At 45.6% G+C, this 14,142-nt stretch overlaps 1 protein-coding gene across 1 annotated transcript in view; it reads left to right on the forward strand.

Moving 5' to 3' along the window:
- The window catches only part of ALG5 (ALG5 dolichyl-phosphate beta-glucosyltransferase), a 225,935-nt gene that overhangs the window by 19,982 nt on the left and 191,811 nt on the right, over positions 1-14,142 (forward strand). Inside the window, exon 2 of the mRNA XM_085621724.1 lies at positions 12,609-12,780. Coding sequence (XP_085477850.1) covers positions 12,609-12,780 — 172 coding nt within the window. The remainder of the gene's footprint in view (positions 1-12,608; positions 12,781-14,142) is intronic.

Genomic DNA, 14,142 nt, shown 5'->3' on the forward strand with positions numbered 1-14,142 from the left:
GTCCGTTAGATGTTTGGAAACTTCATCCTGGTTAGTCAACTCCTGTAATTGTTTCAAAATTAGATACATTTTTTCCATGATCTTGGTCCGGTCGCTTGCTGCAAACTTGATTAGAATTTGTAGCATGTTCTTTGAAGATTGAGCGCTATTTTCTGCCCACATTTGTAACATGGCTGGGTCTGGATTTTCATATGTTGGTGCGATTAGGATTCTCAAGCCTCGAGGGACGCGACCGACATCTAGATACCTCTGCAGAGATTTGCATTCCCACCACTTCGACACTTCCAACTTACATATATGTATTTTCATTAAATTGTATTCATTTGCTAACTTAAAATCAACAAAATCTCCTTAAGCACGATGAAACATTTGAATCAAAAGCATGTGTCAAAGCTACGAAGCCCTTTCAGAAAACGAGACACTTTTGCAAACTTTTCTCGTTGTGGCATATAGATCGAAGACCAACCCGAGCAGGGTGTTTGAACTGACTTTGAGGGCATCAGCAAGACCGCGTGACAGCCCCTTGCACCTGCCAAAACTGGCCCACCCCAGCACTAGAACCGGAGCGAGAGCCCCTGAACCCGCTGCTGAGGGAAATGATGCATCAATGCACCTACGGTCCAGGGCCCCTCCGAGGTGGCATGCCAGGAAACTAATTCGTGTCACTGGAAATTGGAGCGGTTGAAGTACAATGTGGCCAAATTAAAGGGACTGGAATTTGGCAACTCCTGTGTTTCTGTACAGACTCCTCTGCCAGGCAAAGAAATCAAATTAAAATAACAGTACAAAGGTAACAAGCATTAAAAATGCAATAGGTCTCGCCTTTGATTAAGTTAAAGCCATTTGCTTTGCTAATGGTATTTGTATAGCAAAGCAAATAGCTTTAACTTAATGAAAGGCGAGACCTATTGCATTTTTTATGCTTGTCTCAGATCGCAGCTTTGGAGCACTTTCACTTGGCACACATGGAATTGAACACACAAATGAGCAGAGTAGAGAGAGGATAAAAGCAATGTCTGAATCCAGGAGAGGGAAGCAAGCTCAAAGTTAAGGTGGCACAGATGGTCTAGCCTATTTGTATGTGTTTATTCTGTGTCGTTTATCCATGTTTTATTCCTGAAGTGTCCCACAGTCGTACATCCCTTAGTAACATTCGGAGGTGTGGGTTATGTGCAAGAGAGAGGCTTGGAGCAGCTTGTAAGGGCTCTGATGTAGAAGTGGTGCTCACGGCACCTCATTGTGCGATAACAATGAGAACAAGAAGTTGAAAAGCAGAAGACATAGGCATGGAGACCGCGGCTCGGTTTCTCAGACAGGAAAGTAAAAAATGTCACAAGCGGCCCCTGGAACATTCATCGCAGTGGTGCTTGTCGCTCTTGTGTGGAGAAAGCAAAACACACACTTCATGACGACCTAACTGACTTCTATGAAGTTTTCTAGTACAACTGGATTAGACAACCACTTGGTTCCCGGGGTTTGTTGTTCATAGGAACAAATTGTTTCTCCACAGACATTTTAAAACACGCACTGGTAAAGCTACTAGGGCAGAGTGTAATGTTCTAGTGCTACAGTGAGACACATGGGACTGAGCCAGTAAGAGATAAGAGTGCCCGTGAAGGTCCATGCAAGCAATCCCAGAAAGGCAAAAGGATACACTCAATAGCCAATAAATAGCATTAGGTGAGAGCTGAATACAGTCCAAGGTTTCTTGGGTGCTAAAATATCTAGGTACTCCACCCGAGCACCTGCAAGATTCAGGTGGGGTTACAGCCAGAGTCTTAACACATCTCTCACCTCCAAAGAAACACCAGAGATGCACCGGCCACGAGCTGCAATGAGTGATAAGAGCCATTAGAAGCCAACGTAAGACTATCAGTAGCCATACAATAACGCCGTAGTGCATGGGGCTGCCGGTCCTGGGAGGGCTGACTTCACGAGCGCATGGCAGTGTGCGCTGTGCCGGTCAGGAGCGAGGGCTTGTGGAGGAGGATCAGAGAGACACGGGGTGGGCGTGGAGAGGAAGGAAGGGCTGACTTCACAAGCGCATGGCAGTGTGCGCTGTGCCCGAAACAAAGATGCTGTCGGCCTGTCCACATGGGCCGTCCTTAAAGTGGACAAGGCGGTAACTGAGAAGCCCGCTTTCCAATCACGCGGCGTCGTTTAACATAAACGATAACGCGAGCCAATGGAGAGAGGGACGGGGCTTCAAGTATACATCTGGAATCATATTGATTCCAAAAGGCCCTTGCATGGCGAGAGCAGCGCATGCGCGCTGCTACCGGCAGGCGAGACCTAAAAATGTAATAATGAAAAGTGATGATGGACTCGTCTCCAGAGAGAGTGGTGTTTTTGGAGCCAGACACCTCCTCCTATTGAATACAAGAAAAACAAAGACGAAATGAGCAGTGCTAGAAGGTTCAGGCTGGCGGGCACCCAGAGCACAGCCCACAGTGATCCCTCAAAGGAGGTACACATTATAAGTTTCCTCTTTATACCGGAGCTAGAGCCCCTGAACCTGCGGCTGAGGGAAATGATGCATCCAACTGCACCTACTGACCGGGCCCCTCTGCGGAAAGATTGAGCTGTCCTTGGCAGGTGCTGACTTGCATCAGAGCAGGGCAGAGCTCCACTCACAGGGCTCGACCCTGGATGGCTGAACACCCAGAGTGCAGGAGGAGAGCTTCAGCACTGCTCGGGCTCCAGTCCTGTTCACGTCCTACCGTGCCCAGCCTTCATTGCTGTGCGGTTCGAAGCACCCATGCAGGGGTAAAGGAAGCATACACGCTTCTAGGGCAGTAGATCCTGCTGTGGCTCATTGTAATCAGCCAATGAGAAGCGCGTACACATGCCCAGTATATTATTCGTGAGGGGAGCACAAATGAGGTATGATCTGATTGTAATTAGGCCTCAGCAGGCCAAGCCCCCATTGCAGTCCGCCAGTCAACACCTTTGCTTTTCCCCCATTTTATGTTCACCTAGCTGCCCCCTGGAGCCTTCTCCTTGCACTGCATTAGCTGCAGAGATCACTCGCCAGGCTGGTCAAGTAGGCCTGAAACCGGCTTGCCCTTAAAGAAATTGACTCGCAATTGCGAGTGGGCGAGTACATTTTTCGAGCCTTGATGTGTAATAGTAAGATTAGTCTGTAGGACGCGCATGCAGTACCAGATTTCCTTGGTTTGGGAGTTACTACTATTGTTGCATGTCTCAAGTCTGGCGGTAGCTCACCTGTAGTTGGTGCTTTGTTAAACATGGCCAACAAGTGAGGACCCAGGATAAAATGGGTGTATTTATAGAACTCCAGTGGTATCCCGTTGGATCCAGGGGTCTTCCTGGGTTGCAACAACCCCACTGCTTGTGAGGTTTCCTAGTCGAGGTACACCTGTCCGTCTGAGTCGAGTTGTGAGAGCGGTAGCACCTCCAGGAAGGCTGCTCTGTCAGTCTCAGAAGAGGTGCGCCTTCCCTTGTATAATGCCCGGTTGTAATGTGCGAAGGCATGTGTTGTTCCTCTGTTGGACAACACAGGATCCTGAATTGTATCCATGAGTTCACCCACACATCTTGTCTGTTCTTTCCATCTACTCAACGAGACCAGAAGGCAGCCTATTATGTCCCCCACCTTGTATAATCATGAGCCAGTGTGTGGTAGGCCTTCCACATGGCTTTTAGGCAAGCCCGCATCATCTAGTTGTGAGTCCTGACCTAGAGCCGTTCAGTGTTTGTATGGCTGTTTCCAGTTGTACCAGCTGAGCATGCCATTGGAGGTTTATTTTTTTTTTTTTTTGGCCTATTGTGTTTTGTGCCTTGTCTCTGAAGAATGTTTTATATGCCGGATCTGCTCAAAAAATATGGAATGCCTTACCACCCTCAACGAGAGCGATTTGCCTCTTTTGGGTTTTTCAAGAAGAAAGTTAAAGCCTTACTACTAGAAAAACGTGTCATTCGAAGAACTCTTTTGAAACTGTCATTCATTCTATTTTATTTTGTATCCTATTGTTTTGTACCATGATCATTGTCTGCTGTGTACATCGTATCATAGAATTAGGTGTGTTATTGTCAGGGGTGTGGAATTTAATAAAATATCTACTTGTCCATGGGGCAGGTTACTTCATAAATCTACTTGTCCTGTAACAAAATCCACTTGTTCCTTTTGTGCCATGTAATGCGGTGACAAATTATGGCAGCAATACCCTTATATAAGAACTCCGAAATAGCCTCTCTGAATATGCCAGGGCTCCTTCCATAGCAGGGTATGAATACTAGCAATTCCCTTATGTTGCCACGTTTCCGCAGATCTACATACTGGCGCTGAACTTAAGCAACAGTTTCAGGGTTGGAATGCCCTTTTGAGTCTGTGCAAACCTACTAACTTGCATGTTTTAAGGGTTTTCACCAACTCTTCTCTAATCTTTTCCCATACTGAGAAAGGTTGGATATTTACTCCTGACAATGGTAGACATAAAACTTCTTCCTGGGGTTGGAAAAAAAGTGGTTGGAGGGGAAGTAAACTTGCAAACGCTTGGATTTTCGCATGAGCAAATCTACACATGCATATTTGCTCATGCTAAAATGCAGTTCACAAATATTTTCTAGGAGTACTATTTCTTGGCCTACTTCTGTAAAGTCTTGTGAATTCAGGAAAGTCGTAAATCTGCACTTAATGCAAGGACATAAGTGCACTTTTGTGACTTTACTTACTAATTGGCCCCCTAATTAGGTCTGACGTTAACCATGACATGTTGTGTTTATTAAAATGTCTCTCTCTGTCAGTTTGCTAGCTTCACTGTGAATGACCGCATTCTGTTCTTTCACAAGAAGCATAATTGACAGTCGTTTTGTTCAGTGCCAGGAACTACTGTGGCAATGTGTGCTTTTTGAGACCGAAACAATTTTTGCTTTTGCCAATGTTTGTTATAATGAGGGTCCAGCAGCACCCACACCAATAAGGTTTTACAAAAAGCATGCCAAAACAAGTCACACATTGATAAAACCAAAAGACTGACCAACAATTTCAGTCCAATTGGCTTTACCAATGCTTGTTTATTTTTCTGTTTCCCATAATCTTAATTAAACTGGTTACAGTGATTTTCCATTATGAATATTTTTGGGAAATACTAGCATGCATCAACACATTTTACTAAATGATGCTGCAGAAAAACTCTACCTAAAATGTTACAGTAGTTTAGCTAAATGTTGTTGCTTTTTTTTGTGAACATTTTATCTTGATAACAAAGAATAATCAATCTCGCTTTCAAGCGTCTCCATATATTTGCATCTAATCAGAGAGCGTTCTGGGAGCAGTATGCATAGCCTCATATTGCTAAACAATGAAAGCGTGTGCACCCATTTTTATACTTTAACCACTGTCAGTAGTAGTCTGAGCTTACAACATGTACGCTCACCCTAATAATAAAGGTTTTGCATTTATGAACCATAAATACAAGTTTGAACAGTGTTAAAACATGGAAGCAAATATTACCTTAACTGCAGGCAATGCTTTCCCTGATTCATCATGAGGGATTATAAACTGGCAGTCAAAGGGTTTGTGATGTAGGGGGTTGGGCCTACTTGTCCCAAGGACAAAATACACATGGAAACTTGTTGCCCTTGACCCCAAACAATATGTCCTGGGCGTCGGACTATAGGAATTCCACATCCCTGTATTGTACAGCAACCCTAATCAGTTCTCTTTGTACAGTGCTCTGATACCTTGATGATCATTGTTTGCACTTTAGATATGCTTCCCACTGAGTCATGAGGAGGACACAGAGTCTTTAAGTTCGTCATGTACTGAGAGAATGCCGTCCGCAGTTCATTCACCATGTCCCAGTCTTGAAGCTCTGAACTTCTAAGGTGCCACTTACCCTTACCGCCACTGTTCTTTGCCCTCAGCAACACTATCAGTGGGGCGTGATCTGAAATACCCCTCAGTAGGTATTCTGCCAAGAGTAGGGCACTCCTCTGCTGGAACATAAATGTAGTCCTGTCGGGAAAAGGTCCTGAGAGCCCTGGAGAAGGAGTACTCTGTCTTTTGGGTGACTGACTCTCCAGACATCCAGGAGGCCCAATGCTTGTGTGAATTGTCAGTTGGGATTCTGTAGGGGTCAGGTTCATGCTTGTATGTGATCTCTCCATCAATCTGTCAATCTCCTCATTGAAATCTCTTCCTCCTACTATGTGCATACTAGCTTCCCCCCTCTAGGAGGATAGGCCCCTTGGCCTCCAAGAATAGTGATGGGGTGCATAAACACTCAAGGCAAGGCTCAGGGCTTCTCCTTCTGGTACTCTGGACCCACATGTAGTGCCAGGTCCTGTCTATTCGGTAGGAAGGTTTATTTCACAAGGATCGCCGCCCTCGTGACACCCTGTTGTATTCCAAGTGAGCCAGTGTTGTGTATTGCCCCCTATTAAGGCAAGGGATGTTGTTGCTTGCCAGGTGTATTTCTTGAGGGTATGTAAAGTCTGGGGCCGTCACCTAATCTATTGTACCACCATCCCATGTTTGATCTTGTTAGGTAGGCCACTCATGTTCTAATTCAAGACTTTCAATTTGTGCAGCTCAACTCCTGGCACTTCATGCATGGCAGCCATGTATCCAGGTAATCCATCTTATTGGTATGGCTACATCATGAATTATTGTTCCCGAAGTCTGCCCCGTCCTTGGGTGTAACAGTTCCCCCACATACCTCTATAGGATATGGTCTCTGCCCCCCGGTAACCATTACTAACCAGAAGTGGCTGGGGTCCCTGCCTCTCCACCATATTAGCGACCTGGCCCTTCAAGTTGGCTAATGCCCTGGTGAACCTTCAAACGGTAACTCCCCATCTTGGAGAAGCCACTGTCCTCTCCTATATTAACCCCGCCCTACGCTTCTGGAAGGAGGTATCTGTTGCCCTAGCTCAGAACTCCTCAAGATTATTAACACAAGGCAATGTCCTACCACCATTCATCGACCCTTTTTTACACTATCAAATACTGCTGGTGATGTAGTGCAGCCATCAAGGCCCTTGGTAGGTGTCTAGCTCCATCATGGAGATTGTCGCCCAGTGTGGCGGCCCCAGCCATCCACCTGCACTCTAGGGAGTCAGACGCAACTACTTCACCATCCTCTGGGGTGACCAAGCCAACCCAAGGTCAACAGCACCAAGGTTACGCCAGTTATGAAGGCTTGGATAGGCTCAGGGCAGTGTCTCTGGATGGCAAGGCTGAGCTGTGACCTCACCATCAAAGTGATGAGTCTCTGCTAGACCCCCGCCCTGCCTGGGAACCATGCAGCTCGGCATCTACAGCACAGGGTCTTGGCAAAGAGACCACGTTCTAAGTATCTGGTTCCCGTGTGGAGCAGTCGGTCCTGGAGGCATTCAGTGTAGGTCTCTCTTCCACCCAGCGCCAAGCTTCATATGTATTATCAAAGATGTGAACTCTCCCTTTGTGGATGTCCTTCAGTCAGACTGGATATGGGAGCATGTATTTAATTTGCATCGCCCGGAGTTTGGCCATCACTCTTTTAAATGTGCATCGTTGTTGCTTTACTTGTAGAGTGTAGTTGGGGAACACCATGACCCGAGCAGAGTCCATTAGGACTGTCTGACAGTCATGTGCGCCCAGAGTATGGAGTCCCTGTCGGAGTAGTTGAGCAGCCAAAGAATAACCTGTCCAGGCAGCGACCCAGGAGCCGGGCGGTTGAGAGAAATCTGTGGGCCCTCTCTGTTATGAAGCAGGACGAGAGTTTATATGCCGGGACTTAGAAATTGAACCACTGTATCTAGAATTGTTCTTGATGCCCGCCCTTGACCTCCCCCCCCCCCCTCCACCCCCAGGATGCCCATCAATCGAAGATCTACCCTCCTCCTCATCATCCTTGTTGTTTCTCCAACTGTAGTGCCATTTTCTGCAACTTTGTAAAATCCTGTCTGAGGGATCTTACCTCATCCTTTTCTGAGGAAACCCTGGTTTCCACTTCCGTCATACGGTCCGACACCTTACGGAGATTGGGCCGCAAGAGGGACATCTTGGTGGCCGCTCCATCAATGCACCCCTCCAGGGCCTCGCACGATTCTCTTGTGGCCTGCAGTATGGTCGTCATGGATGCAAGCTCCTCCCCACATTGTTTCACCTCTCTAGGGCTGTCCTCTGGTGGCAGGGTCGCTGCACCTGTGCGCTGTTTGGTAAAGTGATCAATCTTCCCTTAGGAGGAGGCCTATATTCCACCTTCCTTCACCATGATTAGAGTTGCAGGTCGATTTACTCTGTCCAGGAGGGTGTAGCCAACTGGCGGTCCGCTGGGCTCCCCTTCCTGCAATTACAAAAAGACATTTAAACTTTTGAGTCCCCTGCCAACTTGAGTGGTGTGCTGCTTGGCCTTGTCACCCGGGTTAGCCACCAAAAACCTGGGGAAGAGGAGATACTCCCGTGCTCCTGTGGGTGCCTCCTCAGGGTCTCCATCTACCTCTCCTTGTGTGGGGCCTGGCTGCTGGATTATGGCGGTGTATGGCAGTGCACAACCCACTCGGCTCGTTTTGTCCTCGGACCCCTGTGCGCGATGTTACCCCCAGGGTCTGGGCACTGCACACCTCACAGCCTCAGGGAGGTTTGTAAGTACCTCTCCCCTGCGGTGTTCAAAGCTTCACCTCAGTCCTCTGCGCTTCCATCGGCTCCCCACCAAGTCTCCAAATCCACCCGCAGCCCACCTTTCCTTTCATGCGGAGGGAGTGGCACGAGCAGCTGCCTTATTGGTCACATCCAGGCAAGGCCCAGGTACCCAAGGGGCGCTTTCTCTTTGGAAAGATCATTGCAGCTCATGGCCCGGGGTCTCACTACTCGGGGCACTGACGGCCCCCTCACCCCTGTGTAATGGGACGAGAGCCCGAGTGATCACTCAACTGCCTATCACGTGATCCAGGCCCACAAAGTCCGCTCTCGCTGGCCACGCCGCTTTGTTGGCCTAAGTTTCCTGGCCCACCAGGCCCAAGCGACCCACTTTCACCTTCAAAGCAGAACTGATGCCCACTGCACCAGGTCCCAAGTGTTCATGAGAGTGTGTTGCTGTATCGTTACCGCAGCATGTGAATCTTGCATGGAAGTTTGGGGCCTTGGAAGGAACATCACAAGAGCTAGACAGACAACTTTTAGCCACACCCAACAATATGCATAGATTTTGCTAGATCCAATTTGTACTGAAGAGTAAGGGACTTAAAAAAATAGTCCCAACATTGCATATAATTGTAGAGGTCACTTAATAATAATTGACCTCTATGTTTAAAAGCAATGGAGTGTGCAAATATCTCCGACAGACTCAGTAGAACACTAATAATCAACTAGGCCATGGCCCAATATCATCCAGTGATTGATCAGCATCAGAACTTAGCCAGGATCACGATCAAGTGGGTAAATCACAGTCAAGATCATGCATTATGGAGCCACAGTGATAAAGAGCCGGTACAGGTCGACACAGTGTTGCCCATTATTGCCTGGCACTGTCCCTAAATCATTTAACACTGTTGCAAGACCACAGAACCCTAGCTTCAAATTGCACAGCACTGCAACACAATCAAACACTGTTGGTCCAGGATCAAAAGGCAAGAGGTTGAGATCAAACCGCATTTGGCCAAGGTCACTGCAGGCCTAATAGCACACTGTACTTACCATACTGCACAGATCTAAAATAACCACATTTGTGCTGAGGATCCAGTGGCACAAATGTATAGACCAACTTAACCGGTTCCTTTAAATGAAGTGGGCTACATACATATTTCAGAAGGTCACAGCCGCAGATAGGTTATTGATTGTAATTGTCCTGTTCACGTATGAGAATTCTGAACCATCAAGCACTGCCCTAGACCTAGTTGAACATGATGAATCTCTGCACTTATTTATTATTATTTTTTCAAGCATTGGCTGCAACCTGCTATACACTACAATAGTTGCGCCCCTATGTGAGTTTCCTAGAGTCAATGCAGCAGACAACTTGTATAGTGCACTGCAGTGACTCTGTAGTTCATTGCATTCAAATGTCTGTCCAATTCCAAAGGTTTCACTGCTTCTCTACTACTGGCAGGGCATAGAGGTGTTAGTTAACATTCATGCAGAGTACATTTGCACGCGAGTGTTCTTCAGGCGGCATTCCTAATTTGTTGTCTTATTCTGCATCCTTATGGCATTAATGTGTTTTACTTGGGGAAACCTTCCCCAAGATATTCTTACTCTGGAATTAAAATATTGATTTAGCCTTCTGGACTCGATTGCTGTAGTCTGTTTTTCCAAAATATTTAGAATAGTAAAATGGCCTCCCCGGTGTCTGCTGCCCTGACGGCACCACTGTAGGCAAATAACTCAATGAAATGCTCCCTCCACACGAATTCTGCCTCACTTTCTGTTAACAGTGTAATCCTATTGTATTTATTTGGTGCTTGCCATATCGGTGTGAGGACCAAAGTACATAATTTCCATGTTACACACCTTGGAGGAATTGAGTTTTCTCCTCACAATAAGATGAGGCTTAGTCTTGCACTGGCACCGGACTGCACATTATCACAATCATAATCTGTTACTGCCCTTGTACTGCTCCCTGTCAACATTTGGTAATTTACGCTGGCCATTCTGTACCCACATAGCACTCTGTCACTAGTACTCAAAAACCACTCTGACTCGCAGACCATCGTGTCTCTCATCACCCCCAGCCAGTACTAACACTGCACTTTTGCAGTACGAAAGCTCCACCTCACTTCACTGGTACTTCTCTGGCACCTCTCTGCATCCCTCCTTCCCACACCTCACCTATGCACTCAGAGTATACCACAGCACTCTCTGCACCTACTCTAAATGAAGCTCCTTAGTAGACGCGTGGTGTGCTGCCTGGCACCCCATAACCCTGAACTGCATTTATTCTGTATCTCAGTATGCACACACTGGGTAGCATGGCATTCACATACACGCCAAAATGTATTTGGGAACATCCAAGAGTAAGATTGGACACCCAAAAAGGGGAGCACTGTATTTTTCATTTGAGTTAAGTAGTGGAATATATATTTTGGGAACAGAGGATTGAAAAGAGAATATTGCTATAGTGCAGTGTTTGCTAAACTATGGGTCGTGAGCAGACTTTTGGTAGGTCGCGAAAGTCGCAGCAATGATTAATCGTGCCTGTAAATTCTGCGTTTAACTTGTCACATTTGCCAGTGATTCAAAGACAGAGGTCAAATGTCAGGCTGCTTTATTCTTTCATCCTCTTTCTTTCTCTGACTATAAAACAAGAGGAGTTTTAAAGTGAATTATGTGACAATGTGGGATGTTGTAGTTTGCAATACACTACAAAATAGGAATACTTGTGAATGAACTGTATGCATCCAACAGTTAGGAAAATGAGGCACGTTTTTGTAATTCTGAAGTATGCTTGAAAAAGGTTTTAATACGATCAGAACTAATCAAGACACTTGCTTGGTTATGCATAAATGATAAGTATTCACAGAAGCACGATTTCCACACATCAATTGTGTGCTATATAGTTTTATCAGTAAACCTGTATGTCTGTGCAAATTTAGTAGCCATTGCAATAGGAAATGGGCTATCTGTAAATGACAGTGCGCTACCACGCGATGCTTTTGTTACTTTAAAAAAATCTCCCCATCTACTGTCCATTAAAGGTAGGTGGGTCGCAAAAGTTTGTTGTTCTAAAAAGTGGGTCGTGGTTCTAAATAGTTTGGGAGCCACTGCTCTAGTGCACAACCACAGCATGGAATTTGTAGTACACTTGTCATTCTGCTCCTCCAAAACTGCCTCACTGCATTCTACCGTAACTCATTGTGCATTGAATGCACACCACAACACTCCTACTTCACCAACAGTACACATCACTTCTACACCAGCCCTGCTGCTCACAGACCTCTCTCTGAGCACGACAGCACCAGACTGCGCTGCAGGATGGACGCAGTGCCATACAGAACTCACTTTAAATCCATAGTGCCTTGTAGGCTTTACCCAAGCCTGAGTTTACCATCTGATGTGAATGTTGGCAACATAGCAAATTGCTATATTAATGGTACACCACAAGTCATTCATACATTAGTCAATAGTGGAGAGCTTGTGTTGATCGATAGTTACTCTTACAACATTTGGTTCATGAAACATTATTTTGTTTTCCAGTTTCTTTACAGGACTTTGACAGATCATTTTATTTTTCCTGGTCAACCTCTTCTGATAGTGCCATCAGCATGAATGCTTCAGCTAGATAGAATACAATCTTTGATTTTGGCATGGAATTGGTAATCTATTTATGCTGCTAATCGTGAAGGTAATTTGCCTTTCATCAGGACCTCGGGTAAAAAAAACCATAAGATTGGTTAGAATCAGAGGATTTTTCCTTTCGCAGGATTCCACGATTAAACCAAGCTTTGAAATGCAAAGAAGCTGCTACAAAGAGAAACTGTGTCTTGAATTTCTAAGTGATGAGATAGAGAAATGTTTTTGCTTACCTGCAAAACTAGTTTATATAAATAGATTGTGTTAGCAAGATAATATGGTGGTGATTTCATTTTCTTTCAAATTCTTCTCTTGTGTTTTTACAAAATCCTGTCCTACGATGAAGAAATTAATCTGATTATTTCTCATATAGGTTGTAATGGTTGCCCATGTTTCCGCAACAAAAATGCCAAATCTTCATCGTGAGAAAGAGGAGAAGTACTTTCAGAATTCCAGAGGGGAGAAGGAAGCTTTTCCGACCATACACGATACCCCCACAAAGGAACTCTCTGTTGTTGTACCTTCATATAATGAGGAAGAACGACGTAAGTGTATTTCTTTTAACTACGATGTATGTTTGTTAAATTGCCTTCTCACGATGGGGTCAGCCTGAATTTTTACTCGCGGTTTAAACTCCTCTTTTCTCATTTCTTCTAGTCTATTATAAACGTATAGAAATACTGATGTACTGGATGCTTTACAAGATGTCTGAAAGATTTCCCCCAAGGCATATTTGGAAAAAAGAGACAGATGCTGTATTTAAATAACATCCCACTGGCATGAGTAAAGCTTTTGACAATGCAAGTATCTCTTTATTAAGAGGGATGGTGTTCTCCCCCCTCAAAATTTCCCGGAAAAGTAGTTCCCATTGGTTAATTTTAAAGCACTTCAATTCAGTAACATGCACCAACATTGAAGTGAGTACAAACACTTTACGGGGGGAATATTTTGAGCGCCTTGGGGTGGGACAGCTGGGGAGGCTCCACTGCGGCGACTGGGGAGTGCTTTGGTATCTGAGACAACTGACGTCTCCTCCTGCCGTGCTTATTGTAATTGAGTACTTATTGAGTGAAACCAATCGAACTTCGCCCAGTGTGCCGTGATGTTGAGTGGGAATCGGCTGTTATGTTGAGCCACCTCACCCTCTCCCCCGCCATCCTGTGAGCGTGATGCAAGCTGCTGCAGAAGGAACCAAGGCTACTAACAGGGTGAGGCTGATTCCAGTGCTGCTGGCTTGATCGCAAGTATGTGCCTGGAACTTACTGGTCATTGCTGATTGTTTTTTGTTTACTTTGTGGGCCTAGCGTGGTATCTGGCTTTGCTTGGGCAGGAAATGGCTCTCCATTTTGGGAATGTCTTTCATCCGCCCCGACCTGGGGTCCCTTGGTACAAGTTGGTGGCACATCCAATGTGTTTGAAATGGAGAAAAGACCATCATCCGATCTCATTCACAAAAAGTAAAGGGGGACTCTGGCCAAGTTGACTAGACATGAAAGAAAGGTAGGACCGATCACAAGGTTTGTTTTAGGAGCGGACATCTTGTAATGGTGCCTCTTCACTGGCAAGCATTTATCTGGCTTTTCATCGACCTGTCCACAGTCTCCCTGATACCTTGAGGTTATTTTAAGTTCCATGCCAAACATGCCTATTCTTTGTTGGAATAAATCTCACATTTTGAATCAGGACGTCCGATAACTCAATACCCAGACTCAACTTATGAGCCACCATGGCTCCAAATTATAATAGCCCCTATGTGGATCTGTTGTCACGGGTGGGTCACAATGCTTATAATATTATGTACCCCCCCTAATCTATCTAAAACGCTACTAATAACTTCAAACATATATTCTTCTCAAACGGCACCCAACAACACTTGTCTTAGATGTCTACTTTGTTACATCTAAAGG

This window comes from Triturus cristatus, chromosome 8 (genome assembly GCF_964204655.1).
Source record: "Triturus cristatus chromosome 8, aTriCri1.1, whole genome shotgun sequence".
NCBI classification, from domain to species: domain Eukaryota; kingdom Metazoa; phylum Chordata; class Amphibia; order Caudata; family Salamandridae; genus Triturus; species Triturus cristatus.